The sequence below is a fragment of the Oryzias melastigma genome, linkage group LG5 (assembly GCF_002922805.2).
Source record: "Oryzias melastigma strain HK-1 linkage group LG5, ASM292280v2, whole genome shotgun sequence".
NCBI lineage: Eukaryota > Metazoa > Chordata > Actinopteri > Beloniformes > Adrianichthyidae > Oryzias > Oryzias melastigma.
The window spans coordinates 3,618,579-3,631,854 of NC_050516.1; the positions used below are offsets into that span (position 1 = coordinate 3,618,579).

The 13,276-nt window shown below is 38.9% G+C and overlaps 1 protein-coding gene across 3 annotated transcripts in view; it reads right to left on the reverse strand.

The window, feature by feature from the left end:
- The window catches only part of phactr3b (phosphatase and actin regulator 3b), a 52,038-nt gene that overhangs the window by 20,714 nt on the left and 18,048 nt on the right, over window positions 1-13,276 (reverse strand). For 2 of the 3 annotated variants that reach the window (XM_024270193.2, XM_024270195.2), the window contains exons 2-8: window positions 10,675-10,833; window positions 8,990-9,061; window positions 8,778-8,918; window positions 7,630-7,866; window positions 7,351-7,558; window positions 5,561-5,772; window positions 1,394-1,547 (exon numbers count right to left, since the gene is read on the reverse strand). In XM_024270193.2, coding sequence (XP_024125961.1) covers window positions 1,394-1,547; window positions 5,561-5,772; window positions 7,351-7,558; window positions 7,630-7,866; window positions 8,778-8,918; window positions 8,990-9,061; window positions 10,675-10,833 — 1,183 coding nt within the window. The remainder of the gene's footprint in view (window positions 1-1,393; window positions 1,548-5,560; window positions 5,773-7,350; window positions 7,559-7,629; window positions 7,867-8,777; window positions 8,919-8,989; window positions 9,062-10,674; window positions 10,834-13,276) is intronic. The other variant, XM_024270194.2, reaches the window with a different exon arrangement.

The window sequence follows — 13,276 nt, forward strand, 5'->3', positions numbered from 1 at the left end:
AGAGACTAAAAAAAGAGTCTGCTAACGTGGGTGAATTTATCACGCTTGAGGAAGCTGTAAATCCAAACGTGACTCCTTTATCGTTATCAGTGGCCATGAAGGAAGCAACACTAACAGCCTGATAAAAAGGTGACGACATCATGAGCTTCTCTCATTCAAAACAACCACTAAACAAATGACACATTCCTGCTTGATTAAAAAAAACACAACAAATAACAAAAATTAACAAACGCTGACGGTGAATGAAGTCAAAGGACTTGCAGTTCTTTCCAGCTGGACTCGGTTCTGCCTGTGAAAATACTAATCTGTGATTTGACAGTTTCTGAGAACAATTAGCTTCTGTTTGAGCTGCCTGAAAGCAGGTCAGCCTTGAATAAAAGCACTCAGCAGTTTTCCGTGGGATGTGAACATGTTGTTATCAATTAAGAGTCAATTGCTCACAAAAAACAAAAAAAGTGCAAAATCTAAATTATCTGGGCAACACTCCTCCTCAACCTGCAAACAATTTCCATAAAGTAGTAAAGTAACTTTACATAAACCAGAAAATGAGATTGTGAGAAATGAAATAAATGCAGTTACAGCATTTATTTCATAACATTCAACAAAGACGTTCATCCACACTAACAGTGAACGCTTACAGAGGCATTACGCCGCCCTTTGCTCTAAATCACTGAGAAGGGATTTTGTTGTAGTTCTTACAACACAAAACAGGCTAATCCCCAAACAATGTCGGATTACCTGCAAATGGATTGAACATGCCACAGATTTATTGGGGTTTATCTAAAAATTCAGAAATCGTAATCGGGTGTCGTTTACTGTGTTTCTGTGTAATGAGCAGAAACCAAGAAATGAGGTTTCTTGGAAAACTATTAGCCAACATGCTAACAAGCCTGCGCTAATGACTGCTCATGAGGTTTGCTAATTATTGTGGACTAAGTCTTCATGGATCAGGAATGGAAACTGGCATTTTTTCAAGTGGGTTCTGGTTAAATTTCCTTTTTTTGTTGTAGCTGTTGCTTTGGTAGCATATACTCTACAATCTTTGTTTCATTGTGGTTGACTAAATATTTGACCCCTTAAACTACTAGATATGATCAATTATGATTCCAACAGGGACACTTTGACATCAAACACTTAAAAGGTCAATAGTCAAAAGTCATAATTTCTCAGGTTTAAAAAAAAACAACATAATTTTCCATAGTAATGCAAATTCTAAATTTTTTTGAAAAATTAGATTTTGGAGGAAAAAACAAACACGCAAAAACTGAAATGCAGACAAATAGAGTTAGAGTGATTAAGAAGACATACATGAGGTAGAGCGTGATGAGAGGGGTGGGGGGTCTGATGGGGGAGCTGATGGTGGGCTGATCTGGGTCCGCACAGAGCGACTCACTTGGCCAGCTTCATCTCGATCTGCTGGCGGATTTCTTGTCGCTCCTGGTCGCTGCGGACGGGGAAGATGTTGCGGTCCTCCAGCTCCTGCTTGCTAGGTCGGTTTCTCAGCTTCACGGCCAGCAGCTCCTTCTTCATCCGGCGCGGGAGTGTCCCTGTTGGGGCGAAACACACCAGATGTATCACCAGGTGAAACGTCAAGTTCTTATCACCATGTCAAACTATCCAAGTCCTGAAACGTCCAAAGTCATATTCCCGGGCGAAACGTCTGAAATTGTATCACTGGGTTAAACATCCAACGTCGTCAAACATCTGAAGTCATATCATCAAGTGAAACCTACAAAGTCATGTCAACAGGTGACATGTCCAAATTCGCTTCATCGGGTGAAACATCTGAAGCCAGGTCAGGATAAAACTGAAGATGAAATGTCTGAAGTCGGGTCACCTGATGAAACATCTGTTAAGTCCCCACACGAAACGTCCATATTCGGGTCACCAGATGAAACGCCCAAAGTTGCGTCACCCAAAGTCGGGTCACCCGATGAAACATCTAAAGTTGGGTCACCCTAAGTCGGGTCACCCGATGAAATGCCCAAAGTCATGTCACCTGAAGTTGGGTCACCAGATGAAACGTCTGATGTCAAGTCACCACATGAAACTTCTATATTTGGGTCACCAGATGAAACGCCCAAAGTTGCGTCACCCAAAGTCGGGTCACCAGATGAAACATCTAAAGTCGGGTCACCCTAAGTCGGGTCACTAGATGAAATGTCTGTAGTTGGGTCACCAGATGAAACATCTAAAGTCGGGTCACCCTAAGTCGGGTCACTAGATTTTAAGATTTTAAGACACTTTTAATGGTTTTTAAATGTCTTAATGGTCTTGCCCCTTCTTATTTATCTGATCTTTTAGTCAAATATGAACCCTCGCGGACCCTGAGATCCTCTGGCACTGGTCTGCTAGTCATTCCAACAGTGAAAACCAAAACTTATGGAGAGGCATCTTTCCAGTACTATGGACCTCGTTTATGGAATGATCTGCCAGAGGACCTGAGAGCCGCAGAGAGCATAGATGCTTTTAAGAAAAGGCTCAAGACCCATCTTTTTAGCCTGGCTTTTAGCTAATTTTGCAACTTTTATTTATTTTTTATCTATTTTATTTGTTTTTTTCTATTTTATCATGTTTTTGTGAATTTACACTAATTTGTTAATAATTTATCTTAATTTCATTGTTTTTATTCTTTTACTATTTATTCCTGATTATTTTTATTATTTTACCATTTATTTATTCATTTTTTATTCTCATTTGGAAAATTTTATTCATTCTTAATTTTATATCCAGTGCTTCCTCATTTGGGACCTCTCTCACTCTGAGTCAGCTGTGGTTCAGCCGTTGCAGCTCTGGATGGGGACCTGCATCACCGCCTCGTCGCGGTGAGGCGGGACCCTGTCTGGGATGCTGCGTTTGGCTGGCTTTGCAGCTGTTCATTGAGAGGGAGGTCCCAACTGCTAGTTTCGAACACCCAATTTACGTGCTCAGCCTGTTTTCCTATTGTCTATTTCTATAAGTTTGGGAGTGGGTGGGGAGAAAGGGATGGGTGAATTGTGGGCTGGTCTGGGGAAGAGGGCTTTAATTTTAATTTTTGTGCCTGTTTTTACATTATTTATACTGTTTTGCTTTTGTTGTAAAGCACTTTGTGTTATACTTTTATATGAAAAGTGCTATATAAATAAAGATTGATTTGATTTGATTTGATTTAGATGAAATGTCTGTAGTTGGGTCACCAGATGAAGTGTCGGAAGTCAGGTCACCCGATGAAATGCCCAAAGTCATGTCACCTGAAGTTGGGTCACCAGATGAAACATCTAAAGTTGGGTCACCCAATGAAACATCTAAAGTCGGGTCACCAGATGAAACATCTAAAGTCGGGTCAGCCCAAGTCGGGTCACCAGATGAAATGTCTGAAGTTGGGTCTCCAGACGAAGCGCCGGAAATCGGGTCACCAGATGAAATTCCCAAAGTCTCACCACCTGAAGTCAGGTCACCAAACGAAACGTGTTACTGACTGATTCATTGACTGCTTATGACCTCTGACGTTGATGGAATCTTCTTGGCTGAATCAGAATCTACACAGACAGTTTTTCTTATGTTTACAAAATAAACAATGTTCACATTTTTTTTAATCAAATCTCAGTAAAAACATTCAGGAAATACAGCCATATAGCAGCCGTGAAACTTCAAAATGACATTTTATGCTTTTATACAAAACAAAAATGTGTAGCATGTATAGCCAGTGGTCACTAGGAAAGTTTGGAAAATCCCCTCAGATGTAGACAAGAAAACTGCTGCAGTAACTCATTAGTCCAAGACATGAAAAAGATGCATGGTTGCTATGGAGCATCACCATCAGACATATTGGTATTTCTTATTAAGATCCTACTTAAAGCCATCCCATGAGTAATAAAAGAACATGATGAATCATTTAACGTTATTGTAATAAGAGTGCTGACTTGATCAAGGCTATGAAAGGAAATGTTGTTTTTAACAGAAAGACAATAAGTTTGAGTGTTTATCTTTCAAAATAAAAGTAAAATGTAAGGATTTGTTCTTTCATCTGCTTAATCTAGATATATAAACTTAAATGTTAGAAAGCCTTTAGCAATACCCACACGGATCTAAACATTGTCTTCTTATTTCTGTGAAACTCTTGTTTTTTTTTTGTCAAACTAAAATTAAAACTGTAGGGATTAAAATCTAATCCCAGTTAAATACCTTTTAAGTGTCATTTCATGGGATCATACGAGTCACTAGAGTGTTTGAATATTGGTTGTCAGGAAAAACTGAAAAAAATGACTTTCAGGAGAGAACACACAAATGCCACACATTTAAATATCCCCATAAAATAGATGATATATTTTGATGGATGAAAGAAAGGAAAGAGGGAATGAATGAATGAACAAACGAGCGGAAGAACAAACGAAGGAGTGAACGACTGGAAGAACCAATAATTAATAAATGAATGAAGGAATTTGAACAAACAAGGAAACAAACGAAGGAAAGACAGATCAAAGAAACCAATAAACAAACTAAGGAATGAACTAAGAAAGAAACAAGGAAAGGAATGAACGAGCAAACAAACAAAGGAATTAACAAAGGAATCATGGAAAAAACAAACGAGGGAACGAACAAACAAAAGAATGAAAAAAAGAACAAATGCAAGTTTGAATGAACAAAGGATTGAAAGAACAAAGAAAAGTAGAAATTAATCAATGAACAAACAAACTAAAAGTTTAGTGCAGACAAAATGTTAGAAAATGTACTGATGCACTACTGATAAAGGTCTGGTTTTGAGCCATCTTGTACTTTTATTGGTTGTTTTGGGTTGTTCATGTTAAAAACAACTCAATTAATATAAAAAAAATGACCATTAGTTTTTTTTCTAAATGAGAAACAACAATTATTTCATCAATTTTTGACAGTACGTTAATCCCCAATCCCCCCCCATTTTTTTTAAATAAATGTAAAAAGTAAAAATTTTTAAACTAGCTTTTTCTTAATGAATGAACGTTCCAAAGTAACTTTACAGTTCTAGCAAGAAAATATTAAACTCCCATGAAATAATTAAGTTATTTACTAAAAAATGCTGTATATTTTTTACAGAGTACAGATCATCACTTGAAGCAAAACATGACTTTTCAATTATTACTTTTCAATTCAACCCTTGTCTCCTCCTCTCAAACACAGTTTTCATGTTGAAGTCTGTCTTGATCGTGACCTCTGGTGCACGGCAGCTGCGTGAGGCCTTTCCTGGAGGGATTACTGCCAGCAGCAAGTGGCACTTAGCGCTGCCTGCAGCTTTCATCATGTTACATTTGCCAAGTTCAGACTCTTATAGCAGCTTTTTTCCTGACGGCAGCAGAGACGAGTGAGCGACAGCGCACCACTGACCCACATGGAGGAGGAGAATTAGGTCAGCGGAGCAGATGTTGACAGGCTGCTGAAACCCAACTCCAACAGGCCCGTTTGTCATCATTACAGGATAAAGGTCCAAGTTTTACTAAATACGCATCCACAGAGATTACGCACTTTTAATATCCCTCGTCGTGATGCTCGCACGCCGCCAGCTTATTTACGCAAAGAGTTTGTGAACTGAACTTGTAGAACCCACCGGAGATCACGGACTCATTCCAGCTGTCCTGGTCGCTCCAGTATTCGTCCAGGCGCCGGTTCTCTTTGTTCTCGTCGGACTGTTTTTTGCTCTCGGGTTCGCCGGTCGGCTCCTTTTCCGTGCTGGACGTGCGGGACAGACGACCTTCCAGCCTGCGCTTCGGCGAGGAGCGCGCCTCCTTTGTTTGGAAACTGAGATCAGATTTCACAAACCTGTTAATTAAAACCGAAATGACTCTTTCTATGAGCTTTTGAGTTACAACAGAGCAGGTATAACAAGGAGAATCAACCGGACTTAACAACACCAGGAACAACCAGAACTCATCCATCTTTAAGCATCCATCTATCTTTAGAGACGGCTGAATCCGTTTCAGGGTCACAGGGTTGCTGGAGCCTATCCCAACTAAAGCTGGGTAAAGGCGGGCCTCACAACCACGCTCACGTGCACACCTATTTGGCCATTTAGAATCATAAATTAGCATGTTTTAAGACTGTGGGAGGAAACCGGAGTTCCAGCAGGGAATCCATGCGTGAACAAGGAGAACGTGCACCAAGAATTCCGTTAGACTTCCGGTAGTGGAAAGAATGTAAACACTGGAGCTAAAGCTCTGCTGTTAAAGGGTTAATCCAGGAAGGGGCAAACTTTTTCATTCGTGGGCAACAAAGGGTTCAAAAATTTGACAGATGCGTGGAGTGTTTTGGTAATCCGCCTCCTAAGAGAGAAATAACATGGAATCTGGAAAAAAAAAAGGTTTTCATTTAGATTGAAAACTAATGTATGTATTTTAAAACAATATTTTTGAGTTTTTATTTCAAAATCATGACTTTTGTTCTCATGTTAGTGCTAATCGCACCAATTAGTCGATGTCCTTCAGGAATAAAGGTAAAGACCAACTCAAAAAAGACATGAATGTCAGAAAAACAACAAATCTTCCAACAGCATTAACCAGAATTACAGGGAAGACAAGACATTATTTAGGATTATCAATATAAGTGTGGCAGGCCAGATTGAATAGTTTCATTAGTTTGCCCACCCCTGGGCTAATCACAAAGAACATTTATGGAGAGAAAAGTTTGAAAAACTGAAATTCCAAAAGATTTAGTCTTATTTTTTTTTTTTTTTTTACTATTTCAACTGGATATTGCAACAATTAACTTTCCTCATTATTCAGTTTAAACCTCAAATTTTGGGCACGATTTTGTGTTGGTTTAAAATATAGTATGAGTTTTACTGAACCATCAAAAACCTAAAATGCAACATTTCACTTTCCTCACGATCCGGTTCAATGGCAAAACATGTGACTTAACCTGAGAATCCCTCTTGAATACTGTTGCTGTTTGAGTGCAAACTAGACAGAAGCCTAAAGTTACACTCCGCTTATCATTGAATCTATTTTCAAAGTCTTTTTACTATAATTATAAGGTGTTGCGCGAACATTTAAAGGTCTTTTTCTAGGACATAGTTTCTGCAGAGCGACAGAAGTTCATTTGCCTCTGACTGTTTGAGCAGAGCAACCCCGCCCCCACTTTTCCACTCCATTGCTGAGAGCTCAAAGCAGGAAGGGAGCTATTTTCTATATAACAGATACAATCTTTTCCAAACGTCACGTTTTCGTCTCCTTCTGATTCACAACAATTTACATGAAGAAATACTCGGAAATGTGATTTTAAGCTTCATTTTCTTTATCTATGTCCTCTATCATCAGAAAAATGACATGTTAAAACATGTTTTCATGGGAGGGGGTCTTTAAGGACACAAACACGGATGGTGGATCTGATTGGCCGGCTGACCTTTCCTGTCGGTGTTTGGAGGCCAGTGCGCGGTGCAGCTCCTCAATGATGCAGCTGGGGGGCAGCTGCTGGTGTATCGTCCCAAGGTGGGGGGACCCGGTGGGGGTGGAGATCCTGCCTCTCATCAGGGAGCCGTGAGTGTCTTTGGGCAGAGTGAAGTTTCTGGGTAACGTGGCCGGCGACTTTTTCACGAGAACCGGAGGAGCGGCTGAAGCAGAAAGTGTTCCACACTCAGACAGGTGATCGACGGCGCCCACCGCCACGCCAACGTCAACTCACCGTCGAGGCTGCCCAGTCGGGTGAGCAGTTTGACTGGCAGGTTTGGCAAAGGAGGGGTGCTGGCTCGTCTCTGCGGCTTGGGCGCCACCGCCGCCTCCTCACGTTTCCCCTCGGTGGTCTCCGCCTTCGCCGTGGACTGGTCATCGCAGAGGTCACTAACGGAGATGCTTTCCTCCTCTCCTTCTCCACTCTGGCTGTGATCGCCCGCTGAGTTGACATCTTCAGTCACATCCTGAACTGAAATGAGAGAGAAAAATGTTTAGGTCTTTGTTGCCATCTGGTGGACAAACGGGGAAGTGCAAGATCTGAAGACAAGCTGCTAAAATGATCCAAACAGCATCAGTTTGTTCCTTTTTAAGTGAGTAAACAACATTACTTATAGGATAAAAATACTTTAAAAAGAAATAATAATAATAATGAACATTTGCTTATCGTTTATTACTGTGTTCTCCAACCTTTTTCAGGCCACGGACCGGTTTCATGTCAGGGAATATTTTAACAGAACTTCCTGAACGAGGTTGAGGTTGGTGCCAGATTTCTTTTTTTTAGCATTCCAGTTTCCCTGAACTTTTGAAGATACATTTATCTTCATCCTCTGTTCCTAGATTTTATGAAATTATTAAAATGTGATATAGATTTTTTCTAAACCCATAACTGTCAAAGTGGAAACATGTCGGACACCAACTTCAACCTTGTCCAACTTTCCTGGTACCACAGATAAATAAGACAAAAAGGTCACTAAAACTGGTGTTTTCTAAATATACTGATAAATATAAATCCATTGTTTAAACAACTTTATTAGCAACATCTTCGCAACATTAGCCAGCTGGTTGCTAAATATTCTCTTTATTATTATTATTATGTGGGAACAACTCCAAATTTAAAGTAAAAACTCCTGCTTTTTTTTAGATTAGATTAGAATAAAATAAAAAAAAATATGCATCTTATATGAAATGTGTGAATATTTATTTTGATAAATCTTAGTTTGATATGAATAATATTTGTTTAATTTAATGTTTTTCATTTCTTTTGCCTTCACTAATCTCATCTGTAATCACGTCATAGTTTGTTCTTCTTACCTTTGTCAGTAAAGTTTGAATTTTTAAACTTTAAACAAAAAAAAATCAAAAGAGACCACTCTGTTGTACCTGTAGAGGCTTCCAGGTCACTCCCGAGGTCTTCGTTGGCGTTGGCTAAAGGCGCCACCGGTCCCTCGTCTCTGTCCTCGCTGTCAGAGTGAGTCAGGCTGTCGGGATCTTCGTTTTGACCTCCACAGGCCTGATCGCATCCTGCGTACAGGTGCGGAGTTAACAGCGTGAAGAAGCTGAAAACGCTCCTGAACGTGCACCAATCCCCACACCTGTTTCCGTCTCATCCGAGGTCCGAGCGTCGAGGTCGTCTCTCCTCTGGCGCACAGCTGATTTCTTCTCCGCTGCAGGACAACAGATGATTTCTAAACTGGAGCCAAACTCACCAGTGATGCAATACTTTATACAAAACACAACCGTCTGCGAAATACTTTTACTTTGAAGCAAATTGCATCAGTTTAAAGTAAAAGTTGCATTAGTTTAAACGTGTTCTCTGCATATGACCCAGGAGGGGTGAGCTGCAGACACATCGGCGCTAGGAAGCCATATTGTGGTCTAATCCAACCCCTTAACCCATAAAGACCATTTTTCCCAAAAAATAAAATATGTGGAAAATACCACAAACCAAGTTGATCATTTCAACACTTCAGATACTTTGGGTTTTTATGGGTTAATGCTGAGTGTCAAGCATCGGGTCCCATTTTTAGTCTTTGATATGACTCGACCGGGGATCTGAACTCAAAACCTTCCAGTCTCAGGGTGGACGGATTCGGCCCTCCAGATCATTTTATTTTATTGTCATTAACGACCCGATGTTATCGCTCACATCTAACTTGTATAATTTTGAAAAAATATATTTTTACGGAGAGTAAAATATTGAAAGTTTTTTAAGGTTTAAGTAGATTTATTATGGAATAATTTTAATAAGTTATGGTTTTAAAGTTTTTCAAAATTGGCATTCCGTTAACTTTTTGGACTATTAGGTATTTATTAAGATTTTTTATGCTGTTTTGAAGTTACGTTAATATTTTAGCTACATGCTAGCTGTTTTGGCTAACCTAAGTTTCTTTTTGTTTGTTTCTAGTGTTTTTGGCTAATTTGGCATTTAGCTAATGTTTTAGCTGGCTATCTGCTGCAATGTTTTCAGCTATTAGCTTTAGTGACTTCACCTATCCACTTCTGTGTTTTTAGCTATAAATTTCATGCTATATATCTAGTTCATAACTATGTTAAAAGTTACAATTTTAAAGTTTTTAAAAATTGGCATTCTGTTAACCTTTTGGACTATTTAGGTATTTATTACGATTTTTTATGCTGTTTTGGAGTTATGCTAATATTTTAACTACATGCTAGCTGTCTTGGCTAATTTAGAATTATTTCCGTTTTTTAGGCAATTTTGAAGATGAGTTATTTTATCAGCTACATGCTAGCTGTTTTGGCTAACCTACGTTTTTTTGTTTGTTTGTTTTTTTTTAGTTTTTTTGGCTAATTTGGCATTTAGCTAATATTTTAGCTGGCTATCAGCTGCAACGTTTTCAGCGATTAGCTTTAGTGATTTCAGCTATCAACTTCTGCGTTTTTAGCTATCAGCACTAGCATCTTTAGCGGCCAAATTCAGCTTACAGCATTCACACTAGTATTATTGCAAGTAATGCTACATATCTAGTTCATAACTTTGTTAAAAGTTACAGTTTTAAAGTTTTCAAAATTTGATTGTACTGTGTTTAATAAATGCTTATTCTGCTCGGCCCGTAGCCTAAGTTATGTTTTAGATTTGGTCCCTTCTGTGATTGAGTTTGACACCCCTGTTGTACAGTGTGTTGAGGTTCTGGCTCTTTACTGACAGGGGAATGTCAAACGTATACTACACACAGTGTGAGTCTCTTTGACACGGACTATCTTCCTAAAATCTTCATTTTTTTATGGTTTCCAAACCGGATTCTCTGCTGTCACTCACCGCCTGTAGGCTTCAGCTTCTCGTTTTTCTTTTTCCTCCACTTCCAGGGCTTGAAGATGCGGCCCAAGCTGGCCAGCTTGCTGTTCCGCCGGACGGGAGGCGTCCGGACCCCTGAGACCAAGCAACCGGAATGCAGCGCCCTCTGCTGGTCCATTGCATCTGCAACAAACAACAGACCCCCCCCTTTAAAGAAACACACTGATCATCCATTTTAAACACATTCCCAGTGGTATTTTAATTATTATCATGCCGTTTTAGCCAAAATAAAAAACCTTTGTGGTTTTCTAGGGCATAGTTTCTGCAGAGTGGCAGTTCATTTAAAATTCACCTCAGTTGTGGGCACAACTGTATCTGCTAAGCAATCCCACCCCCCTTTTCCTCCCCATTGCTGAGAGGTCTCAGTTTTTTACAGCCCCTCGTAACCCCAAACTAACATTTTTCGTCTGCTCCTGATTCCCAATGATTTTAATGAAAAAGTACCCAGAAAAATGATTAAATCTTAATTTTCTTTAAGTATGTCCAGAGAAATGCCACAAGAACGTGTTAAAAACACCATTTTCCTCGGAGTGAACGAGCCTGAGACGACACACTCCCCCACAGCTCTGGTGGGCTTGATCAGCGGTTAAAGACTTCCTATCATCCCTCAGAACACGAGTGACGGGGAACTGCAGACACCATCATGTGAGGAATGTGGGTCAGCGGCTGGAAAGGCTTTATTGGTTCCACTCTCATTTCTGGAGGAAAGACAGAGTTTCACTTTGTTTGACTCACATGGTTTCAGGGCAGCTGGAGCTTAACGGGACAATAGGAGCCTTTTACGGACATCTTAAAATCTGCTTCAGCGGAGGCATCTGCTCCCCGCACGCATCACTGTTTTACTCCAGGACCTCGAACGCATCACGCTAAAGCACTTGCTTCTCATCACAAAGAACAGAAAGAAACCCGGAACACGAACCTCAGATGTGTTATTGTGATGGTTAAATTTAGGATACTTATTGATAAGTGTGTCTGTTTTGAAAAGCTTTTGAAGCAAATGACCCAAAATGTATTTCATACACAGAATATTTAGCAAGTGGTTGGCTTTTAACCTTACAAGAAACTTTTTTGAAAATTTAAGGGAAATGCTAAAGGCATAAAAAACAATTACTACCTATAAATTGCAAAGCAAAAAAGGAAAAAGGTCAGAAACTTGCTAAATTTACTGTCCAAATTCCTTCACTGCTCACCACATAGTGCACTTCATAATGTGCTCTCCATTTTGTAGAGCTGTCCGAATCTAGAATTCCAAAACCGACTGCACTAGACATTTCCCAGAATTCTCTGCAAAAAATAGACAACAATGCATTGTGCTTAAACAATTTCTGCAAAATACATTTTTTTAAATATTTTTTTCAAAAAACCATCAATGATTTCATCATCAGAGCACATTGAAGTCAGAGCTGTAACAAGTATCTGAGCAAACGGAAAATCGCGATCAGTTATAAAAAATTTGAGTACGAATATTCGCGACATCCAAGATTTGCTGATTTGCGATCTTTATAAATATAATAGAGTGTATTAAAAGAAGTGATAGTTCCGGTGTTAAAACTTTTTTTCAAAACTTATGACAGTCAGTTTCTTTTTTCAACTATAAAAAAAAACGCTAGTTTTTCTCTTGCTAGCTTTACTTTGAAAATAGGACACTTTACAGACACTGTGTCTACTGCCGGGGACAGCAGAGATGTACATTCAGTTTATTTTTTGTTCATAAGCTTAAAATCCAACGTTATTCTGCATTTATGAGCAACAGGTACATTGTTCCCAAATTGTATTTTTATACACTCTACTATATTTTTAAAGGCTGCAAATTGGCAATATTAAATGTTGCGAATATTTGTACTCGATTTTTTGAGAGCTGATCGCGAGTATCACAGTCCTTGTCACAGTCCTACTCTTTAAATTAAATTGGTTTACACCAAGGGGGCGATGTTTGCAGAGTCTTTTGAATTTTGATATTAAAATGCAAAAGATTTTAAGATGTTTAAAAATTAATTTAAAGCAAACTTTGTGTTGAAATGTTATTTCTTAATACTGAGCATTTAATCACAAAATGTATAGCTGAATTTCATATTTTATTTGTAAATTGCAAAATGCCTTTTGTTTGAATAATGATATAAAAAAGCCATGACAATGTTAAATGTAATTTATTTGGTTTTATTTAATTATTTGTTTTTAAATTGTTCATATGTCAATGGCCGTTAGCAAAATGCACGATTCATCAAATTGATTGAAAAATTGCATATTTGCTTTGAATTATGGGTAAAAATAAAAAGGTTCATATTTACTCTTGTTACAGAGAACTCTACAAATATGAATCATGTGAGAGAGACTCGAGGACAATTCTGAAGCTACGTTCACACTAGGGATGAGATGTGTGTTAAAGAATTTGCTAATCATGGGTTCTTGAATGCATATTTACCCCACAGTGTTCACACTGTACAAGCAGGGAGGGGCTTCTTCTTTTTCTACCCTTTACTAATTTTTCAAATGGTTGAACTTCTGTGAATTAAAGGGGACCTCATCAATTCATCCCTACCAAATCTGAGCCTCTAAATCCGGGGTG